We start from the raw sequence: 20,911 nt of genomic DNA, 5'->3' as shown, positions 1-20,911 counted from the left end.
GAGAAACTCCCCAAATACAGGTGTGTCAAGCTTGTAGTGTCATACCCAAGAAGACTCAAGGCTGTAATCGCTGCCAATGGTGCTTGAACAAAGTGCTGAGTAGGGGGTCTGAATACTTATGTAAATGTAACATTTCAGTTTTTTATTTGTAATACATTTGTAAAAATGTCTAAAAACCTGTTTTTTCTTTATCATTATGGGTTATTGTGTGTAGATTGATGAGGGGGAAAAAACAATTTAATCCATTTTAGAATAAGGCTGTAACGCAACAAAATGTGAAAAGGTTCAAGGGGTCTGAATACTTTCCGAATGCACTGTGTGTGTGTGTGTGTGTGTGTGTGTGTCTCACCGTTAGGGTCACTGATCATCCCACAGCTGGTAGGTTTCACAGCCTCTACCTCCACCTTGGGATCACACTCCTCCTCTCCTTCGCCGTGGGTGCAGCTGACAGGGACAGAGAGGGATGGAGGGATTGAAGAAAGGGACGAACGTCAAAGACGTCACTGTCGAGGAGTGAAATTAAATCTCCATGGAGACAGACCTGTAGTAGGTCACGTTTGATACAAAACACTGGAATCCAGTCTGGTTCTGGTATCCGAGGTCAGACTATAGGTACTTCTAGAAAAATACAGGATGAATAAAACCATTCAGTTCATGAATGCAAATGAAACGGAGACAGGAGACTCACTCGGGGCGGTCGTCGGGTACCTGCCAGCTCTCTCCCAGTTCGTTGGTGTTGACGGCTGGTTTACCATCTGGCTTGATGTTGTCATCACCAGGTTGGCCATTGAAGTTTCCTATTAGATAGACAATCACCAAATAATGACAGAATCCCTATCTAGTCAATTAGGATGTTTTGTATCATTATTTTCTCATCCCAAGGGCTTGTATGGTGTACTACTGCAGGTTTCCCTGTCTGGCAATCGGGTTTCCCTGTCTGGCAATCGGGTTTCCCTGTCTGTAAATATTGATTATCTGTTGATGAACCCTTCTTACCACAAAGTCCACAGAGCAGTTGGTTGTAGAAGGAGGGCAGAGTGACGTCAGCGTGGTGGTTACCATCGAACCTCACCCGCAGGCCAAAGGTCGTCTCCAACACAACGAACTTCCCGCTCAGGTAGATCTTCACCCCATTGGTCAGAGTCACGGGAGGGGTCACCAGGGTACCGTTGACCTGGGAGAGGGGCAGAGAGCAACCAGTTTGATTAAACGTCTTGACGCTGAAAGCTGACGATACAGTGCAGCGTTGAATATTATTTTTGATATATTTTGGTTTTCTTTACTGGTGAAAGGCATCACCACCTTCCACCTTCTACACTGCAAAGCCTTTTTCTGACACTTTGGCAGCATAATTAATCTATAAATAAATAATATAAATAAACTAAAATGTGGGAAATGTAACATTTGTGATGAAGTCAAACTGTAGCTCTAATCTACCCATAATCCTCCTCACCTGTATTTTGCGTCCCTTTCCCAAGATGACAGTCATCCCGGAGACCTTGACCATGACGGCTCGGACGTACGACACCTTCTTGTTGCTGCCTCGGTGCTCGTTCTGCGTGTCGACGGTGAAGTACGGCAAGCCGGAGGACTCATTGCACGGCTTGGTGAGAGTGTAGGAACAGGAACCCATGAAGTTATGCACCTTTTTATCGAAAGAGGTGTAGTGAGGGTCGCCCTGTACAGTGCAGATACCTGTTTCTGTGGGTAGAGGGAGGAGAGATGGAGGGTAGAGTTTAGTTATAGTTTATCGTATTGAATTAAATTATGGTTGTGATGTTGTTAAATGTGTTGTAATTCATGTGCGTTGTAATTAATGTGTGTAGTAATTCATGTGTGTTGTAATTAATGTGTGTTGTAATTAATGTGTGTTGTAATTAATGTGTATTGTAATTAATGTGTGTAGTAATTAATGTGTGTTGTAATTAATGTGTGTTGTAATTAATGTGTGTTGTAATTAATGTGTGTTGTAATTCATGTGTGTTGTAATTAATGTGTGTTGTAATTAATGTGTGTTGTAATTAATGCGTGTTGTAATTCATGTGTGTTGTAATTCATGCGTGTTGTAATTCATGTGTGTTGTAATTAATGTGTGTTGTAATTAATGTGTGTTGTAATTCATGTGTGTGGTAATGCATGTGTGTTGTAATTAATGTGTGTTGTAATTCATGTGTGTTGTAATTCATGTGTGTTGTAATTCATGTGTGTTGTAATTAATGTGTGTTGTAATTAATGTGTGTTGTAATTCATGTGTGTTGTAATTAATGCGTGTTGTAATTCATGTGTGTTGTAATTAATGCATGTTGTAATTCATGCGTGTTGTAATTCATGCGTATTGTAATTAATGCGTGTTGTAATTCATGTGTGTTGTAATTCATGTGTGTTGTAATTAATGCGTATTGTAATTCATGTGTGTTGTAATTAATGCGTGTTGTAATTAATGCGTGTTGTAATTAATGTGTGTTGTAATTAATGCGTGTTGTAATTAATGTGTGTTGTAATTAATGTGTGTTGTAATTAATGCGTGTTGTAATTAATGTGTGTTGTAATTAATGCGTGTTGTAATTAATGTGTGTTGTAATTAATGCGTATTGTAATTAATGCATGTTGTAAATCATATAACTGTATAGTACCCAGTGGGTAACATCCTAACTCCCCATCCTGCAGGCCACAGCTCTCTGCCGGGGTACAGGTGGTGTTGTGACACTGTAGCACCCCTCCACCCAGACACACACACTTCTCCTTACAGCCCTCCAGGTACCAGGCGTCCCCCACCTGAAACACACACATCATGGTGAGTCTACAGTTCAGTACTACTGTCTTTTATTTTCATTCAGATGATTTAACATGAGTGTTCAATGCAACGTAGTTCAATTTCTACTTGTATCAGGGACTAATGTAGTCATTATGAAAGCTTGATGCTCAATACGAAACATAAAGCCAAGTTAAGTATATATTCATTGTTTTATCCTTTATTTAACCAGAGGTCACATTGAGATTTGACATTATTAAACCGTATTAAACATTCACTAAGGTGAAACACAGGAGTGTTACTCACAGGATGGTAGTCTCCAGAGGAGTTGACACAGCCACAGTCTTTAACAGCAACACACTTGTCGTCACTGAGGATAAAGCCACGGTTACACTCACACCCCTCCACACACACCTCGGAGCAACCAGCGGGGCCGCTGACACCCAGACATGTCTCTGGACAGGAGCTCACACACATGGAGTAAGAACTGTTGGGAGGACAGGCCAGGGCTATAGAGGTAGAGGAGAGAGAGCAGGAACAGGTCAGTACAGGAAGGTCTTCTGAATCATAAAGTACCTAACAGCTCCAAACATGATCAGGAGTGACTGTAATATTGGGATCGATTGACAAACATATTTGCACTGCAACTGTGTAACTTTGGCCTGTGTGCCAGCCTGAGAAATCTAATTCTGCTTCTCCTATGGGAAAGCTCCAGCAGACTCCGAAGGTAGTTGGACGGTGTGACCTGCCAAGTCATTTCCAATCAGTGCAGCGAAGGGGAGGAGACGATGACATGATCGTTTTTAAAGACGCACTAGTTTTTGAACTTTTGCTGTTGAAAAGAAATATAAAGTATAAATACAGTGATGCACACACACTTAAAGGGGCATTCTGCAGTTGCTACATACCTTTCTTTGATAAATGAATGATATTTACCCATTGATTCTTGAAGAATATAACTTATAAATAAATGCACCATGAGCTTAGTCGTACCCCATCAGAACCCCAAATATAAACGCGTTTTACTCCAATGTTTGTAAACAAAGAAAATGTCAATAAACAACACTATATAGCCTCAAACCATGGTTAAAATTATCATTCAAGTCTTGTATCCACAGCTCTGTGTAGAGACTTGAGAGTGATTACATTTCTCCAACCCCATCCTTCAGCTATTTACCGAACCAGGCGCGGGGAAGCCGCTTTGTTGTTGTTTCAACCGCTGATTGCTGCTTTCAGGGTAAAACAAGATATTCTGAGCAAAATAGTGTTTTTTTAAGACACATCTGCAAACTTCTAGAGTTGGCCATTCTGCTGGGTCTACTCTGATGTCATCGCCCCCACCCTGTTGGCCATTCTGCTGGGTCTACTCTGATGTCATCGCCCCCCCCCCCCCTGTTTGAGGAACAATAGAGGAGTGTTATAGAACAAAAGAGGAAAGCCCCCCCACTTGTGATGTCATGACTTACCTGGATCACCTATTGAGATGTCCCTTTGTTAAGTAACTCAGGTGTTAAATGAGGTGAAAAGAGACTGGAGTGCATCTTTAAGCAACTGAGACAGAGCCTCTGAGTGCAGTGGATCTCAGTCTATGGTGTCTGTGGTGTCTACAGTGTGAGACAGAAATCAGCAGAAGTCTGGCTGTCTCCAGGGGTGGACCTTGACCTCTGAACCTCCCTGATTCACTCCCATTGTGACTAAATGTCTGTGATGTCTACATATGAGACTCACGGCAGAAATCTGTCTCCCTCCAGGGGTGGACCTTGATCCCTGCGCTCAGGCAGGCGTCGGTATACACCTGAAGCTGGTCACACAGCATCTGCTGTTGGCCCACGAAGCGACACATGTCATACACACAGCTCTGGAAGAACGGACTAGGGTCCACCGACGCTATGCACTCCCTGTTGGGGGCGGGGGAGGGGGGGGGATAAAATGCAGAGAAAGTAATGGAATGAGTGAAATGTGTGAGGAAGACAGGGGGATTTGAGAAAGAAAGAAAGAAAGAAAGATAGAAAGAAAGGAAAGAGAGTGAAGGAGGGAGGGAGCATCAGAGAGAAAAGTCAAAACACCGAGATATCAAATCAAATCAAATTTATTTATATAGCCCTTCGTACATCAGCTGATATCTCAAAGTGCTGTACAGAAACCCAGCCTAAAACCCCAAACAGCAAGCAATGCAGGTGTAAAAGCACCTATATGAGCTTCACTCCAAAATTCTGTATATCCATTTTCAGAGTGACTTATAGTAAGTGCCTTCATCTTAAGATAGCTATGTGAGATAACCACATATCACAGTCAAATATACAGCATACGAGCATTACATTCCAGCTTAACAATGGATATGTAGCGTTTTGCAAAAAAACACATTTTCATATACATCTAAAATCTATTTCTAAAAAATCTGAGAACAGTAATACTTTACACACACATGAAGGTACCCATAAGCAATCATTTCTGATGATTGTGAAAGATTTGTGAAAATGTTTTAAAAGAAATGGTGAATATAGCGATTTGGAATGAAACTCATCAAGTATATTTTTACATATATAGCGCAAAACTTGAGATTAAATTAATTAAATCTGCACTATTTTCAAATAAGCATTCATTTGTGATGAAAAAATACAAATGTGAAAAGTTGGTGGATATAGTGTTTTGGACATAAACGCTTCTTATACAACCTTAAATCACTTTCTCTATACATACTATATGGGGTGAGTACTGAGTTAATATTCTGTATGAATGATTTTTCGTGTCAAATCGTCAGTTAATCCCTTATGGGATTAATTGACACATTACAATAATTCAGAGTTGTTAGTGTTCTTGTTCACCTGAAGGGTCCTTTGGTGTCGGTTAATTTTCCACAGTTCTCAGGTTTGGAAACCTCTGCCTCTAGTGAGGGATCACAGTGTGGATCTGGGTCGGTGTCGGGTTTGCATCTGTGGAAAACACAATGTTAATAAACAATAAAAAATGGAAAGACAATAACATTTTATAATATAATGCATAATACACTTATTACCCCTTAAAGTGTACACTTAGTTCGCAAACTATTGATATTACAAGTGTACACTAAGTTCCCAAACTATTGATTTTACAAGTGTACACTAAGTTCCCAAACTATTGATATTACAAGTGTACACTAAGTTCCCAAACTATTGATATTACAAGTGTACACTAAGTTCCCAAACTATTGATATTACAAGTGTACACTAAGTTCCCAAACTATTGATATTACAAGTGTACACTAAGTTCCCAAACTATTGATATTACAAGTGTACACTAAGTTCCCAAACTATTGATATTACAAGTGTACACTAAGTTCCCAAACTATTTCAGTTCCCTAACTATTGCAAGTCTACACTCAGTCTCAAGTGTGTACTTAAGTTCTACTACATACATTAATGGGCAGAAATATTCCCTAAGAAACTTCCCTCATAATTCCCACTCACGTGACATCCTCATCTTCCTCGGTCTTCCAGCTGTTTCCAAAGTCCTTGGAGGTGGTGACCTGGGATCCGTCCGGCTTGGTGAAGTCGTTGTTAGGGTTACCGTCGTAGTCGCCGCACAGACCACACATCTTGTCAGAGTAGGAGCTGTATTGACCAAGACACACGGCACGGTAGATTAGATACACAGCACAGTGGATTAGTTCAAAGGTCAAGATACAAAGACATAAAACCAGTGGATTGCTAGAGAGATCATACTACAAAGATCATAATACCAAGATACACAAAAACCAGCAGATAACTACAAAGATCAGAACAGAACAGAAATGGTTCTAAATTCTATATGAATAATATTAACTCATTAAGTCATGATGATAAATCATTTGCAATAGTATTGATACATTTATCACATAGATATGGCACAAAAGTAGTACACTATAAAAATAATAGGGCGTAATTTGTTTGAGATCGGCCTTGTGGAAAAAGGAAGATACTAGATTCTAATTCCTGTGCCCACTTCTTGTGTCTGTGCGTACCTGGGCACTGAGATCTGGGCGTAGTGGTTTCCGTCCCAGCGCACCTTGAGGCCGAACGGAGTCTGCAGCGTGACGTACTGACCCGCCAGCGATAGAGAGATGAGCGGAGAGGGGGAGTGAGGGAGGGACACTCGCTTTCCATTCACCTGTCGAGAGAGAGAGGGAGAGAGAGAGAGTGAGCTACACAGACAGAGGATTTTGATGTTTGAGCTCTGTTAAGGATAAGACAGACATAATTCTAGGAAAGAAAACAAAGTAGAGGTGAAGATGAGGTCTCACTGAAAGACAGATTTAAAGGGTTACTGGTAAAAGAGACGACGATGATGATGATGATGATGATGACGGGGGGAGGGAGGGAGAGAATAGATAAAAAGAGACAATGAACGAGAGAGAAAGAGAGATAAAAGGTGTATTACGAAGGGGGGAAGAAAAAGGCTTTGGGTGAATCATCATGGTGTAATATTGCTGATCCTTAGCTTAAGGGAGAGATGGAGAACAAGAAAGAGATAACAGAGTGATACCACCACATCTGTGACGTGGAATGTGAAGGACATAAACATGTATGAGAAAGTGTTATTACCGTTAATAACATAGAATTATGACACTTACACAGTTATTACATGCATAGGATTACATGTAAATTATGGGCAGGGTTAAATACTTTGGGACAACTGCTGATGCATAAAGAGCTGTATAAATACATTGGGTTGACTGATTGATTGGCTGATAGATTAATGGATGAATTGATTCATTCATGGTTGGATGGATGTATTAACATGTACCAGAGTCTTCCTGCTCTTCATTAGTGTGACAGTGATTCCATCGACAGTGACGTAGAGCTTTTTCAGGTAGGACACTCCAGCCAGACCGCGCTCCTCGTTCTTACCCTCCACAGAGAACCAGGGACCTAGAACACATACAGCAGAACACAAGTAGAACCACAGGGCTTAGAACACAGCAGGACCTAGAGTTAGAACTACAGAACCAAGAACCCAGAGCCCCGAGTTAGAACTACATAATCCAGAGCCCAGAGTTAGAACTACAGAACCTAGAACTCAGTTAGAACTACAGAACCCAGAACCCAGAGTTAGAACTACAGAACCCAGAACTCAGTTAGAACTACACAACCCAGAGAGCAGAGTTAGAACTACACAACCCAGAGCACTGTTTGAACTACAGAACCTAGAACCCAGAGTTAGAACTACAGAACCTAGAACCCAGAGCCCAGAGTTAGAACTACACAACCCAGAGTGCAGAATTAGAGCTACAGAACACAGAGCCCAGAGTTAGAATTACAGAACCCAGAGTTAGAACTACAGTACCTAGAACCCAGAGCCCAGAGTTAGAACTACAGAACCAAGAGCCCAGAGTTAGAACTACAGAACCCAGAGCCCAGAGTTAGAACTACAGAACCTAGAACGCAGAGTTAGAACTACAGAGCCCAGAGTTAGAACTACAGAACCTAGAACCCAGAGTTAGAACTACAGAACCTAGAAACCAGGGTTATAACTACAGAACCTAGAACCCAGAGTTAGAACTAAAGAACCTAGAAACCAGAGTTAGAACTATAGAACCTACAATCCAGAGTTAGAACTACAGAACCCAGAGATAGAACTACATAACCCAGAACCCAGAGTTAGAACTGTTACCTGTGTTGTTCTTGCAGGTCCTGGCCAGGGTGTAGGTGCAGGTCCCCATGAAGCTGTAGAACCTATCATCAAATGTATTGTAGTGGGGGTCTCCAGAGATCACACAGTCCTGGGAACCTGTGGTAGAGGGGACAGAGGGAGAAATCATGGACTATAAGCAGGAGATAGAATAACAGTAGCCTGTATTAAAGATGACAGATATTCCAGTCCTGAGAGCCTGGAGAACAGATATGAGATATGATACGTTATAATAGAAGTACAGTAAGTATACAAGCAGATTATCTTGTCATGGCCTGATGCAAAGAAAGATCAAGAAATGTTGGATACCTTTAGTACAGGCCCTATGTTCCTCCAGCAACCAAGATAATAACTTTAGTACAGGCCCTATGTTCCTCCAGAAACCAAGATAATAACTTTAGTACATGCCCTATGTTCCTCCAGAAACCAAGATAATAACTTTAGTACAGGCCCTATGTTCCTCCAGAAACCATGATAATAACTTTAGTACAGGCCCTATGTTCCTCCAGAAATCAAGATAATAACTTTAGTACAGGCCCTATGTTCCTCCAGAAACCAAGATAATAGCTTTAGTACAGGCCCTATGTTCCTCCAGAAACCAAGATAATAACTTTAGTACATGCCCTATGTTCCTCCAGAAACCAAGATAATAACTTTAGTACAGGCCCTATGTTCCTCCAGAAACCAAGATAATAACTTTAGTACAGGCCCTATGTTCCTCCAGCAACCAAGATAATAACTTTAGTACATGCCCTATGTTCCTCCAGAAACCAAGATAATAACTTTAGTACAGGCCCTATGTTCCTCCAGCAACCAAGATAATAACTTTAGTACATGCCCTATGTTCCTCCAGCAACCAAGATAATAACTTTAGTACAGGCCCTATGTTCCTCCAGCAACCAAGATAATAACTTTAGTACAGGTCCTATGTTCCTCCAGCAACCAAGATAATAACTTTAGTACAGGCCCTATGTTCCTCCAGCAACCAAGATAATAACTTTAGTACATGCCCTATGTTCCTCCAGAAACCAAGATAATAACTTTAGTACAGGCCCTATGTTCCTCCAGAAACCAAGATAATAACTTTAGTACAGGCCCTATGTTCCTCCAGAAACCAAGATAATAACTTTAGTACAGGCCCTATGTTCCTCCAGCAACCAAGATAATAACTTTAGTACAGGCCCTATGTTCCTCCAGCAACCAAGATAATAACTTTAGTACAGGCCCTATGTTCCTCCAGCAACCAAGATAATAACTTTAGTACAGGCCCTATGTTCCTCCAGCAACCAAGATAATAACTTTAGTACAGGCCCTATGTTCCTCCAGCAACCAAGATAATAACTTTAGTACAGGCCCTATGTTCCTCCAGCAACCAAGATAATAACTTTAGTACAGGCCCTATGTTCCTCCAGCAACCAAGATAATAACTTTAGTACAGGCCCTATGTTCCTCCAGCAACCAAGATAATAACTTTAGTACATGCCCTATGTTCCTCCAGAAACCAAGATAATAACTTTAGTACAGGCCCTATGTTCCTCCAGAAACCAAGATAATAACTTTAGTACAGGCCCTATGTTCCTCCAGTAACCAAGATAATAACTTTAGTACATGCCCTATGTTCCTCCAGAAACCAAGATAATAACTTTAGTACAGGCCCTATGTTCCTCCAGCAACCAAGATAATAACTTTAGTACATGCCCTATGTTCCTCCAGCAACCAAGATAATAACTTTAGTACAGGCCCTATGTTCCTCCAGCAACCAAGATAATAACTTTAGTACAGGTCCTATGTTCCTCCAGCAACCAAGATAATAACTTTAGTACAGGCCCTATGTTCCTCCAGCAACCAAGATAATAACTTTAGTACATGCCCTATGTTCCTCCAGAAACCAAGATAATAACTTTAGTACAGGCCCTATGTTCCTCCAGAAACCAAGATAATAACTTTAGTACAGGCCCTATGTTCCTCCAGAAACCAAGATAATAACTTTAGTACAGGCCCTATGTTCCTCCAGCAACCAAGATAATAACTTTAGTACAGGCCCTATGTTCCTCCAGCAACCAAGATAATAACTTTAGTACAGGCCCTATGTTCCTCCAGCAACCAAGATAATAACTTTAGTACAGGCCCTATGTTCCTCCAGCAACCAAGATAATAACTTTAGTACAGGCCCTATGTTCCTCCAGCAACCAAGATAATAACTTTAGTACAGACCCTATGTTCCTCCAGCAACCAAGATAATAACTTTAGTACAGGCCCTATGTTCCTCCAGCAACCAAGATAATAACTTTAGTACATGCCCTATGTTCCTCCAGAAACCAAGATAATAACTTTAGTACAGGCCCTATGTTCCTCCAGAAACCAAGATAATAACTTTAGTACAGGCCCTATGTTCCTCCAGAAACCAAGATAATAACTTTAGTACAGGCCCTATGTTCCTCCAGAAACCAAGATAATAACTTTAGTACAGGCCCTATGTTCCTCCAGAAACCAAGAGGATAAAGAAAGTAAATATACAAGCACATCATAAACATATTTATTTAGCAAGTATATTGTTTATGTCAGGGGACTTACTTGTAGGGTAGCAGTCCAGCTCTCCTCCCTGGACCTTACACTCGTGCATTGGAGGGCAATCAGAGGGATTGCAGGTGACGAAGGGAGCGTTACAATAACATTTCAGCTTACAGTCCTCCAGGTACCACTCCTCACCAGGCTGGAGGGAGGGAGGGAAGGAGGAGAGATGGAGGGAGAGACAATAGTTCATCATTGGTTGGTTGCAGGTTGGTTACATACACGTCACACACACAAAGTCCATCAGCCGACACACAACACACTCACCTCGTAGTACTGTCCGTTGGTGCCTTTGCAGCCACAGGAGTTCTCTTTGACACACTTCCCGGCGCTGAGGACGTAACCAGGGTCACACACACAGCCCTCTGAACAGGGAGCATCACACCCTGTGGAGGGTCTGGAGGCACAGCTGGGCTGGCAAGGGGCGGCACAGGGCACGTACTGACTGTTGGGGGGGCATGTCAGAGCTGGAGAGAAGGAGGGAAGAGGAGACATTAGGAGATAGGTCTACTTTAAAACATGACTGTCTCTTAATAATGCCGTTGTTGGTTATACGGAACAGTACTGTTAGAGTGTATTGTTTGGTCTTTGATGTGCTAATAACAGCAGGGTCTTTGGTGAGTGAATGAATAATTATTATTATATTAATCACTGCAATTTCCATCTTCATCATCAATATCCGTCTCTTCCTTGTTATTATTATGTATAACATGTATCTGTACCAGGGTTGGGGTCCATTCCATTTCAATTCCAGTCAATTCAGGAAGTACTTTAAAATACCAATTCCAATTCTCTTTAATGCTTTTCAGTGAGGGAAAACTTGGAATGAGAATTTGGTTTACTTTCTGAAATGACTGGAATGAAATGGAATTGACCCCAACACTGATCTGTACTCACGGCAGAAGGTGCTGTTCCTCCAGGTTCCGATGGTGACTCCTCGGTCCTGACAGTCGTTGACGTACGACTCGATGGACTCACACAGGATGGGTTGAGCACCATCCAGCTCGCACAGGTCAAACAGACAGTCCTTGAAGAAACTCTGAAATAGACACACATAAACATATGCCTGTCTTCGACTTGCACACAAAGCTTGGAGGTTTGGTTACTTAAGTGACAAAGTTGTTTGAATTGAATTAAGCGTATTTAAAAATCTCTGCACTAAAAATGTCTATATATTTAAAAATGTTTTTCTTGGGTGTGAGATTTCACACGTTAAACAAACGTTTGTTGAATCTTAAAGACAAAATATGATATGACCCTATATACCGTACATTACAGTAATATCTCACATTAGGTAAGACACTATGTACCACACATTACGGTAGTTACTCACATTGGGGTTGACCTTGGGGTGACAGACAGCGAACGGTCCGTTCTTGTCCAGTAGCATGCCGCAGTAGCCAGAGCTCTCATACCTGTCCAGTTCATCATCAGTACAGCCTGGGATGGTGGTGTTGGGCTTCTTGTTACAACTGGAGTCACAGACAGGGTGAATCAGTCGTCGATGAACGAATCACTGATCATAATCTTGATGTGATTGGCCTGACTGAAACATGGCTTAAGCCTGATGAATTTACTGTGTTAAATGAGGCCTCACCTCCTGGCTCACTAGTGACCATATTCCCCGTGCATCCCGCAAAGGCGGAGGTGTTGCTAACATTTACGATAGCAAATTTCAATTTACAAAAAAAAAGATGTTTTCGTCTTTTGAGCTTCTAGTCATGAAATCTATGCAGCCTACTCAATCACTTTTTATAGCTACTGTTTACAGGCCTCCTGGGCCATATACAGCGTTCCTCACTGAGTTCCCTGAATTCCTATCGGACCTTGTAGTCATAGCAGATAATATTCTAATCTTTGGTGACTTTAATATTCACATGGAAAAGTCCACAGACCCACTCCAAAAGGCTTTCGGGGCCATCATCGACTCAGTGGGTTTTGTCCAACATGTCTCTGGACCCACTCACTGTCACAGTCATACGCTGGACCTAGTTTTGTCCCATGGAATAAATGTTGTGGATCTTAATGTTTTTCCTCATAATCCTGGACTATCGGACCACTATTTTATTACGTTTGCAATTGCAACAAATAATCTGCTCAGACTCCAACCAAGGAACATCAAAAGTCGTGCTATAAATTCACAGACAACACAAAGATTCCTTGATGTCCTTCCAGATTCCCTCTGTCTACCCAAGGACGCCAGAGGACAAAAATCAGTTAACCACCTAACTGAGGAACTCAATTTAACCTTGCGCAATACCCTAGATGCAGTTGCACCCCTAAAAACTAAAAACATTTCTCATAAGAAACTAGCTCCCTGGTACACAGAAAATACCCGAGCTCTGAAGCAAGCTTCCAGAAAATTGGAACGGAAATGGCGCCACACCAAACTGGAAGTCTTCCGACTAGCTTGGAAAGACAGTACCGTGCAGTACCGTAGAGCCCTTACTGCTGCTCGATCATCCTATTTTTCTAACTTAATTGAGGAAAATAAGGACAATCCGAAATTCCTTTTTGATACTGTCGCAAAGCTAACTAAAAAGCATCATTCCCCAAGAGCGGATGACTTTCACTTTAGCAGTGATAAATTCATGAACTTCTTTGAGGAAAAGATTATGATTATTAGAAAGCAAATTACGGACTCCTCTTTAAATCTGCGTATTCCTTCAAAGCTCAGTTGTCCTGAGTCTGCACAACTCTCCCAGGACTTAGGATCAAAGGAGACACTCAAGTGTTTTAGTACTATATCTCTTGAGACAATGATGAAAATAATCATGGCCTCTAAACCTTCAAGCTGCATACTGGACCATATTCCAACTAAACTACTGAAAGAGCTGCTTCCTGTGCTTGGCCCTCCTATGTTGAACATAATAAACGGCTCTCTATCCACCGGATGTGTACCAAACTCACTAAAAGTGGCAGTAATAAAGCCTCTCTTGAAAAAGCCAAACCTTGACCCAGAAAATATAAAAAACTATCGGCCTATATCGAATCTTCCATTCCTCTCAAAAATTTTAGAAAAGGCTGTTGCGCAGCAACTTACTGCCTTCCTGAAGACAAACAATGTATACGAAATGCTTCAGTCTGGTTTTAGACCCCATCATAGCACTGAGACAGCACTTGTGAAGGTGGTAAATGACATTTTAATGGCATCGGACCGAGGCTCTGCATCTGTCCTCGTGCTCCTAGACCTTAGTGCTGCTTTTGATACCATCGATCACCACATTCTTTTGGAGAGATTGGAGACCCAAATTGGTCTACACGGACAAGTTCTGGCCTGGTTTAGATCTTATCTGTCGGAAAGATATCAGTTTGTCTCTGTGAATGGTTTGTCCTCTGACAAATCAATGGTAAATTTCGGTGTTCCTCAAGGTTCCGTTTTAGGACCACTACTGTTTTCACTATATATTTTACCTCTTGGGGATGTTATTCGAAAACACAATGTTAACTTTCACTGCTATGCGGATGACACACAGCTGTACATTTCAATGAAACATGGCGAAGCCCCAAAATTGCCCTTGCTAGAAGCATGTGTTTCAGACATAAGGAAGTGGATGGCTGCAAACTTTCTACTTTTAAACTCGGACAAAACAGAGATGCTTGTTCTAGGTCCCAAGAAACAAAGAGATCTTCTGTTGAATCTGACAATTAATCTTAATGGTTGTACAGTCGTCTCAAATAAAACTGTGAAGGACCTTGGCGTTACTCTGGACCCTGATCTCTCTTTTGAAGAACATATCAAGACCATTTCAAGGACAGCTTTTTTCCATCTACGTAACATTGCAAAAATCAGAAACTTTCTGTCCAAAAATGATGCAGAAAAATTAATCCATGCTTTTGTCACTTCTAGGTTAGACTACTGCAATTCTCTACTTTCCGGCTACCCGGATAAAGCACTAAATAAACTTCAGTTGGTGCTAAATACGGCTGCTAGAATCCTGACTAGAACCAAAAAATGTGATCATATTACTCCAGTGCTAGCCTCTACACTGGCTTCCTGTCAAAGCAAGGGCTGATTTCAAGGTTTTACTGCTAACCTACAAAGCATTACATGGGCTTGCTCCTACCTATCTCTCTGATTTGGTCCTGCCGTACATACCTACATGTACGCTACGGTCACAAGACGCAGGCCTCCTAATTGTCCCTAGAATTTCTAAGCAAACAGCTGGAGGCAGGGCTTTCTCCTATAGAGCTCCATTTTTATGGAATGGTCTGCCTACCCATGTCAGAGACGCAAACTCGGTCTCAACCTTTAAGTCTTTACTGAAGACTCATCTCTTCAGTGGGTCATATGATTGAGTGTAGTCTGGCCCAGGAGTGGGAGGGTGAACGGAAAGGCTCTGGAGCAACGAACCGCCCTTGCTGTCTCTGCCTGGCCGGTTCCCCTCTTTCCACTTGGATTCTCTGCCTCTAACCCTATTACAGGGGCTGAGTCACTGGCTTGCTGGGGCTCTCTCATGCCGTCCCTGGAAGGGGTGCGTCACCTGAGTGGGTTGATTCACTGATGTGGTCATCCTGTCTGGGCTGGCGCCCCCCTTGGGTTGTGCCATGGCGGAGATCTTTGTGGGCTATACTCGGCCTTGTCTCAGGATGGTAAGTTGGTGGTTGAAGATATCCCTCTAGTGGTGTGGGGGCTGTGCTTTGGCAGAATGGGTGGGGTTATATCCTTCCTGTTTGGCCCTGTCCGGGGGTGTCCTCGGATGGGGCCACAGAGTCTCCTGACCCCTCCTGTCTCAGCCTCCAGTATTTATGCTGCAGTAGTTTATGTGTCGGGGGGCTAGGGTTAGTTTGTTATATCTGGAGTACCTCTCCTGTCCTATTCGGTGTCCTGTGTGAATCTAAGTGTGCGTTCTCTAATTCTCTCTTTCTCTCTTTCTCTCTCTCTCTCAGAGGACCTGAGCCCTAGGACCATGCCCCAGGACTACCTGACATGATGACTCCTTGCTGTTCCCAGTCCACCTGGCCGTGCTGCTGCTCCAGTTTCAACTGTTCTGCCTTATTATTATTCGACCATGCTGGTCATTTATGAACATTTGAACATCTTGGCCATGTTCTGTTATAATCTCCACCCGGCACAGCCAGAAGAGGACTGGCCACCCCACATATGCTCTCTGTAATTCTCTCTTTCTTTTTCTCTCTCGGAGGACCTGAGCCCTAGGACCATGCCCCAGGACTACCTGACATGATGACTCCTTGCTGTCCCCAGTCCACCTGACCGTGCTGCTGCTCCAGTTTCAACTGTTCTGCCTTATTATTATACGACCATGCTGGACATTTATGAACATTTGAACATCTTGGCCATGTTCTGTTATAATCTCCACCCGGCACAGCCAGAAGAGGACTGGCCACCCCACATAGCCTGGTTCCTCTCTAGGTTTCTTCATAGGTTTTGGCCTTTCTAGGGAGTTTTTCCTAGCCACCGTGCTTCTACACCTGCATTGCTTGCTGTTTGGGGTTTTAGGCTGGGTTTCTGTACAGCACTTTGATATATCAGCTGATGTACGAAGGGCTATATAAATACATTTGATTTGATTTTGTGTGTGTGTGTGTGTGTTTGTGTAATGTGTGTGTGTGTGTGTGTGTGTGTGTGTGTGTGTGTGTGTGTGTGTGTGTGTGTGTGTGTGTGTGTGTGTGTGTGTAACTGGTGGTATGACTCACTTGGGATATGTGACCCAGCTGTGTCCAAAGTCATTGGGGTTGGTGGTCAGAGAACCGTCTGGTTTCCTGAAGTCATCGTTGGAGTTTCCGTTGTAGTCTCCACACAGTCCACACAGCTTGTCCTTATAGCTAAATACAGAGGAGCAAATAGACCGATGAGTCAAGCATTTTTTTCAAGAATATTAATGACAAAATTATAAAATAAAAATATTACAATGTGAGAATTTTCTACTTGGTTTTTATTTTACGTTGTGTTTATATGGTTATTTTAATGGTATATCATGTCGGGGTCACAAACTGTAGGAGAGAAACCAAGCTGCATAGACCCCATTTATGGTCTCTCTCTCTCTGTATGTGTGTGTGTGCTCTCTTCAGTGTGTGTATGAAGCAGTTTTGACTCACTCCTTGATGACCTTGATGTCCATATAGTGGTTTCCGTCATATCGTACAGTCACACCAAAGTCCATGGCTACAGTGTAGTGTTTACCAGACTTCAAAACAGACACACCTGTAGCTGGGGTCAGTGGGATGTTCACATTGATACCATCCAACTAGGAGGAGAAGAGGACACAGACGTGTTAGTGAGGGGCACTTCATTTCTTATGTTTTTTAGCTTCCTCTTTATAAGCTGTTCTGTGTTTTGTATGAATTTGATGCATTTAATGCTGCTCAGGAATTTCCCTTCGGTGGCAAGAAATATTTATTGAATACAATAACAAACTGTTCTTGACAGTGTATGTTACTTTATATTGCATGTGTACATGCAGGGCTCTGCATTTTATCACTATTTCTTTCTATTGTTACGTATTTAAACATTTTCAAACGTCTTCCTCATCTCTTTTTCTCTCTACCCCAACCCTATCCCTCCATCAATCCCTCTCTCTCTCACCTGCACGGTGCCTCCCTTCAAGATGGAGATCTTCACCCCACGCACGTACACATGCACAGCCTTCAGGTAGGAGATGGTTGGTTTGTTGAAGCGGTTCTCGTTGTCAGCATGCACCTCGTAGTGAGGCACTGACGTGTGGTTACAGGGCTCTGACATCAGGTAGCTGCAGTTCCCCATGAAGTTGTACTTCTTCTTGTCGAAGGTGGTGTAGTGAGGGTCACCAGACGCGATACAGGTAGAGGTGTCTGGGGGGAATAGTGATTATAAAGTTGGGAGTGAGATTAGTAATTGGCTGGTGGAAATAATACTGACTCAGTGTTCACATAGTTGGGTTATTATTTTCACCAAATGATGCCTGACAAAATGTAAATAGTGTTTTCCAAGCTGAACATAATACATGTATACTGTATATAAGGCTGTCTGTTTGCATAGCTAGGAATCAAACTCTAGGAACGATCCACTTTACTGTAGGTTGGATGTTCCCCTGGGTTTCACGATGGAACTCCTTACCAATATAATAGATTTGATAAGACTTTCATCTTTATACAAGTTATGATAACTGAGCTAATACAAGTTATGACAACTGAGCTAATACAAGTTATGACAACTGAGCTAATACAAGATCTCATAACTTAGCTAAAACAAGTGATGATAACTGAGCTAACACAAGTTATGATAACTGAGCTAATACAAGTTATGACAACTGAGCTAATACAAGATCTCATAACTTAGCTAATACAAGTTATGATAACTGAGCTAATACAAGTTATGATAACTGAGCTAATACAAGTTATGACAACTGAGCTAATACAAGATCTCATAACTTAGCTAATACAAGTTATGATAACTGAGCTAATACAAGTTATGATAACTGAGCTAATACAAGTTATGATAACTGAGCTAATACAAGTTATGATAACTGAGCTAATACAAGTTATGACAACTGAGCTAATACAAGATCTCATAACTTAGCTAATACAAGTTATGATAACTGAGCTAATACAAGTTATGATAACTGAGCTAATACAAGATCTCATAACTTAGCTAATACCAGCTATGATAACTGAGCTAATACAAGTTATGATAACTTGGGCGGCAGGTAGCCTAGTGGTTAGATCTTTGGGCCAATAACTGAAAGGTTGCTCAATTGAATCCCCGAGCTGACAAGGTAAAAGTCTGTCGTTCTGTCCGTGAACAAGGCAGTTAACCCGCCATCACTGCCAATAAGAAATTGTTCTTAAAAACCTCTTAAGTGTTGGACCCCTTTTTTCAATTTTCGCCTAAAATGACATACCCACATCTAACTGCCTGTAGCTCAGGACCTGATACAAGGATATGCATATTCTTGGTACCATTTGAAAGGAAACACTTTGAAGTTTGTGGAAATGTGAAAGGAATGTAGAAGGATATAACACATTAGATCAGGTAAAATATAATACAAAGAAAAACCCACCGTTTTTGTATTTTTTGTACCATCGTGTTTGAAATGCAAGAGAAAGGCCATAATGTATTATTCCAGCCCAGCTTCATTTTAGATTTTGGCCACTAGGTGGCAGCAGTGTATGTGCAAAGTTACAGACTGATCCAATGAATCATTGCATTTCTGTTCAAAATGTTGTATCAAGACTGCCCAAATGTGCCTAATTTGTTGATGAAAAACTTTTCATGTTCAAAACTGTGCACTCTACTCAAACAATAGCATGGTATTCTTTCACTGTAATAGCATCTGTCAATTGGACAGTGCAGTTAGATTAACAAGAATTTAAGCTTTCTGCCAATGTCAGATATGTCTATGTCCTGGGAAATGTTCTTGTTACTTACAACCTCATGCTAATCGCATTAGCCTACGTTAGCTCAACCCACCAATCCTGAAGAAGTTTTAACTGACTTGCCAAGTTAAATAAAGGTCAAATAAAAACTCAGCTAATTCAAGTTGTGACAACTGAGCTAATACAAGTTATGATAACTTTGCCTAACAATGTATTATAACTCAGCTAACAGTACCTTTAGGATAGCAGGCTCCGTTGCGACACTCCTCCGTGGGAGAGCAGGAGTTGTCCACACAGTCCAAGATGTAGTTTCCAGCACAACGACACATCTTGGAGCAGCCGTCCCCAAAGATGATCTCTCCTGGCTAAAAGGACAGAGACAGGTAGAGAGGAATTGTTAACATGTTGTTTTGACAATATATATATATTTTTTGTCATTTATTTGTGCATTCTGTAAATGTATGCGTGTGTTCCTTGTGTTGCTGGTCATTTTGAAAGTATATTTGTGATGTGCTGAGAGGAGCACTATCAATATCCATGTAAGTGGACATTCTGGACAGTAAAAGAACTGTATCGTATAATATTGTATCATATTGTGTATCACATCGCATATATCGTGTATCATATATCGATTGGTATGCCGTATGGTATATCACTCACAATAATGTACATCACATTATATTGTGTCATATTCAATCACACAGTACATTCTTAACCACAGACTAACAATCCCAGATGGTCTCGTACCTCATAGTAGTCACCTCCCTCCAGACAGCCACATGTTTCTATGGGGACACAGCGTCTGCCTTTGAACACAAAGCCTGGCTTACAGAAACACGCGCTGATACAGGAGCCAGTGCAGTTGGTGGAGGGGTCCTTACAGCTGGGGATGCAGGCAGGGCCACACTCTATATACTCAGCATTGGGAGGGCACTTCACTATTGGGGGAGAGAGGGAGAGGAAGATAGGGGGAGGCAAAGAAGAGAGGGTAAGGGGGTGAGGCGGAAGGGAGGCAAGGGGTCAATATCAGGAATTATTGGGTTACCAATTAATTGATTTGTGCAAATACAGAAAGCGGTTTCTGATTCTGATCGTAAGAATGAGAACAGATGATTGTCTGTTAATTTCACCTGGTGGTTTTGTGGTAGTAGGTTTGGGAGTAGTTGGTTTAGGTGTAGTTGGTATGGGAGTAGTTGGTTTAGGTGTAGTTGGTATGGGAGTAGTTGGTTTGACTGTAGTTGGGGCTGAGGGACAGAGGGAGACAGCATGAGACATAAGAGAGAAAGACATTATAGCCAAGTCTCAGATCTGTTTGTGCTGTCTGGTCAACTCATATGGTCACAGCCTGGTCACCTCCCCTACCATCCAAGAGGTCAGATGTCAAAACACCATTCTGAGTGTGTGTGGGTGTTTGTACGGACTGTTTATTTCAGGGAACTTACTTGTAGGGTAGCAGTCCAGCTCTCCTCCCTGGACCTTACACTCGTGCATTGGAGGGCAATCAGAGGGATTGCAGGTGACGAAGGGAGCGTTACAATAACATTTCAGCTTACAGTCCTCCAGGTACCACTCCTCACCAGGCTGGAGGGAGGGAGGGAAGGAGGAGAGATGGAGGGAGAGACAATA

General features: G+C 42.0%; 1 protein-coding gene across 1 annotated transcript in view; it reads right to left on the bottom strand.

The window, feature by feature from the left end:
• The window catches only part of LOC115139040 (IgGFc-binding protein-like), a 116,834-nt gene that overhangs the window by 34,184 nt on the left and 61,739 nt on the right, over positions 1-20,911 (bottom strand). The window contains 23 exon segments of the mRNA XM_065025316.1: positions 350-444; positions 689-797; positions 997-1,174; positions 1,454-1,701; positions 2,634-2,775; positions 3,059-3,261; positions 4,481-4,650; positions 5,578-5,685; positions 6,199-6,342; positions 6,732-6,877; positions 7,514-7,638; positions 8,381-8,497; positions 10,973-11,111; positions 11,237-11,436; positions 11,867-12,008; positions 12,303-12,441; positions 16,628-16,756; positions 17,030-17,178; positions 17,517-17,761; positions 19,521-19,650; positions 20,033-20,223; positions 20,416-20,529; positions 20,728-20,866. Of these exon segments, the coding sequence (XP_064881388.1) occupies positions 350-444; positions 689-797; positions 997-1,174; positions 1,454-1,701; positions 2,634-2,775; positions 3,059-3,261; positions 4,481-4,650; positions 5,578-5,685; positions 6,199-6,342; positions 6,732-6,877; positions 7,514-7,638; positions 8,381-8,497; positions 10,973-11,111; positions 11,237-11,436; positions 11,867-12,008; positions 12,303-12,441; positions 16,628-16,756; positions 17,030-17,178; positions 17,517-17,761; positions 19,521-19,650; positions 20,033-20,223; positions 20,416-20,529; positions 20,728-20,866 (3,502 nt within the window).

The sequence above is a fragment of the Oncorhynchus nerka genome, linkage group LG12, assembly GCF_034236695.1.
Source record: "Oncorhynchus nerka isolate Pitt River linkage group LG12, Oner_Uvic_2.0, whole genome shotgun sequence".
Lineage (NCBI taxonomy): Eukaryota > Metazoa > Chordata > Actinopteri > Salmoniformes > Salmonidae > Oncorhynchus > Oncorhynchus nerka.
This window is presented reverse-complemented; position numbering and strand designations above follow the sequence as displayed.